General features: G+C 47.9%; 1 protein-coding gene across 1 annotated transcript; it reads right to left on the reverse strand.

Moving 5' to 3' along the window:
- Nucleotides 1-682: 682 nt before the first annotated feature.
- Nucleotides 683-2,761, reverse strand: SLITRK1 (SLIT and NTRK like family member 1). Its single transcript, XM_077807028.1, has one exon. It carries the CDS (start codon nucleotides 2,759-2,761, stop codon nucleotides 683-685), a length of 2,079 nt encoding a protein of 692 aa, XP_077663154.1.
- Nucleotides 2,762-3,226: the final 465 nt, after the last annotated feature.

Genomic DNA, 3,226 nt, shown 5'->3' on the forward strand with positions numbered 1-3,226 from the left:
ATGGCACTTTTTTATTATTATACTGTATTTTGTATATAGAAAGTTTGATACGATGGGACTTATCAGGTAAGAGGGATGGTGGCGTGAACTAGACGCTGTTTCCAGTTGTGTGCTGGAGGAGCATCCTTGGGGTGCGTTGTATCCATGCGAGCCATGCAGCACTTTTTGTTTGTTTGTTTTAATCAGTCGTTTATTTACAAATACATTCATGCCTTCGTGCAACGTTTCACTCCTGCTTCGTTATCAAGGGGAGGAGGCCACCGACCAAATCCCTCCCGACCCCCCCTCCCCCCATCCACACGGGGCTAATCCACAAAACAATGGTACCCCTGCAAGACTTTAACCAAGTTGATCCTTGCTTTCCATTGCAAACTAAGGCAATGCACAGTCAGATGCACGAAGCACCGCCTCAGTGTGGCTACCCTTAAAGCGTGCGTTGAAAAAAAAAACGGCCTTCGCTCACTGAAATACGCCACAGTTTTTGCTTTGTGTGTGTGTGTGTGTGTGTGTTATTTTCACAGAAGGTAGTTTAGGTTAAGAACCGTCCCTTATTGTTATTTAGCAGTGACGTTAGCAGACGAGACAGCAATGCTCAAATCAGGGATTCTTTAACCACTGGGTTGCTCGCTGCGAAATTGAATTGGCTTCCTACTTTTTTTTCCCCCTTGTCCGACCCCAGCTCTTAGTCTGATAGAGAATGAGAGCCACAGTCATAAACTCTATGGGCTCCATCTGCATTGTAGGGTCCGTTGTGCCAGTAAGAAGAATCGCAGACTGTCTGTAAGGAATTGATTTCAGATGCAGATGAGTTGGCGTCCCTCCGCTTGGAGCGCTTTCTGTTCCTCAGGATGAACACGAGCATGCCAACTACTGTGAAGGCGGAGGTGACAAACACCAGCAGGAGTCCTGGGACCAGCACCGAAATGGAGACCCGGCTGGTCTCTAGGTAGGAGTTGGCGTGAGTCCCTGTCTCTGCCAACCCGGTGCTGTTTTTGTGACTGGAAGTGAAGGTGGGCGAGATTTTGAGCTGCGGGCAAATCGCGTCATTGGAGAGGGACTCGAAATCCTCCTTAAAGAAATCCTCTGGGGATTCACACCTCAGATCGCTCATGACCACCTTGGGGCGCAGCATCTCTGCCCATTGTTTGAAAGGCACAATCGGGCACGAACAGTCCCATGGGTTGCCATGCAGATCTATCTGGGTGATGGACGTGAGCTGGTCCAATACCCCCGCCACCGGGAGGTACATGAAATAGTTATTGTGTATACTCAGCTTGGAAAGCGAGACCCCAGCGAACACATCGACAGGGAGGGACCTCAGCAGGTTGTTGTTGAGGATTAGGACTCGGAGCTTGGGCATTGCATTGAAGGTGCCGGGCTGAATCAACTGGATCTCATTAAACTCCACATTCAGATACTCTAGGTTTTGCAGCCCGCTGAATTTCTCGCGGGACAGGGTGTCCAAGTAGTTGCTATCCATGTAGAGCCACCTGAGCTCGAAGAGATTCTTGAAGGTGTTGTTCTCCACAGTAGCGATGTTGTTGTTCCCCAGATCCAATAGGTTAAGTTTCCGGTAATCCAGAAAGTGGGATTTCCTGATTGTATGTATTTTGTTGTCTCTCAGAAACAGCTCCTGCACATTGGACAGCTTGGGTTTCAAAGCTACCAAACTGCTCACATTTCTTTCGTTGCAATTAACCTTTAAACCCGAGCCAGGGATCTGATCGCAGCTACAAATCTCTGGACAGGGCATGCTAGTCGGTAGCTTGTTTTTCACGCTAATTGTCGAGCTTGCAGCAGTGGGTCGGGTCTTGATTTGCCAGTTGACTGGGATCTTTGTACCTCCGTTTGGAACAGACCCGGGAGTGGCAGGATCTTCTTTGCCATGTATTTTAAAGGGGGTTGGAATGGGACCAGGATCACAGGTTTCCTCTTCGGCAGGGGGAGCAGCTAGACTAGAATCCACTCTGTTTTTCCTGCACAGCTCTTGCTCTGTGGTCTCATTCAAATCTTTGCCCTGCAACCTAGTAGGAGCTTCACAAATGACTCTGCCGATCAAAGCGTTTTTGGGTATGTTTTCCAGCCACTCCTTCAGGGATAGCAGATCACAAGTGCAGTCCCAGGGGTTATCTTCCAGCAGAATTTCAGCAATGCCTGGGATCTGTTCCAGGACCTCCTCATAAGGCAAGGTTTTAAGTCGGTTTCCCCGAAGGTCGAGGTGGGTGATCGGCACATACTGAAACACGTTGGCAGGTAAGGTGCTGATGAGGTTGTCATTTAAAATCAGCACCTCCAACTTGTTTAAATCCCTAAATGCTCCCGGGTCAATATCCCTTAATAAATTAAAATCTGCCTGGAGATATTCCAGATCGTCCAGCCCCAAGAAAGTCTGCTTCCTGAACGATTTTATCTTATTGTTGTTTATATGCAAACGTTTTACCAGCTGCAGCCCAAGAAAAGCCCCAGGAACAATTTCATGCAAACCGTTGTTTTCCATGTGCAAACTGACTGCATTGTAAAAGTTAGCAAACTCATTAGGGAAAAGTCGAGTCAGGGAATTTCCATGCAGGAATAAATGGTAAAACTGGGACGTTGGGGCGCTGAAATGCTGCAGGCTGGTAAACCCCTTTTTCTCACAGTCTACGTGCAAATCCCCTTCTATCTCGTTGCAGGAACAGATCTTCTCTTTGCAAACGTCCCCTGTAACGTTTCCAGCAGCAAAACAAAGAGACGTCTCCAGCAACAGAATCCAAAGCAGCATTTTTAAACCGAACAATTCATCCCCGATCTCATCACAAAGTAACGGCAACCATCATCCTCACACCGAAACCAATTCCAGTTCATTCAAGAGAGGAGATGTCCGAACCACCACCAAAGGGAAAAAAAAAACGTGGGGGGTAGGTAGACTGGGGTGGGGGACGATTTCTTTTCTTCTGTATCCCTTTCTCTTCCCCCCACATACACTGCAACAGCCCAGTCACCAGTCAATAATTATATCCAGAAACTATCCAGGCACGTACTGCAAGGCACGCCACACACACACACACACACACACACACACAAAAAGTAGAAAAAATCCCCGTCCTCAACCCCTCCTGAAACCTCCCGAAAAAGCTAAGTAGATCTCTGTTGGCCGGCTTCGCTAATTAGAACAGGAATAATGCTAGTAATTATAAGCAGCCACTGCATGTTAGAGAGAAGCAGGCAGGGAGTGCAGCGGTGGTAG

The sequence above is a fragment of the Eretmochelys imbricata genome, chromosome 1 (assembly GCF_965152235.1).
Source record: "Eretmochelys imbricata isolate rEreImb1 chromosome 1, rEreImb1.hap1, whole genome shotgun sequence".
In the NCBI taxonomy this organism is placed as follows: Eukaryota; Metazoa; Chordata; order Testudines; family Cheloniidae; genus Eretmochelys; species Eretmochelys imbricata.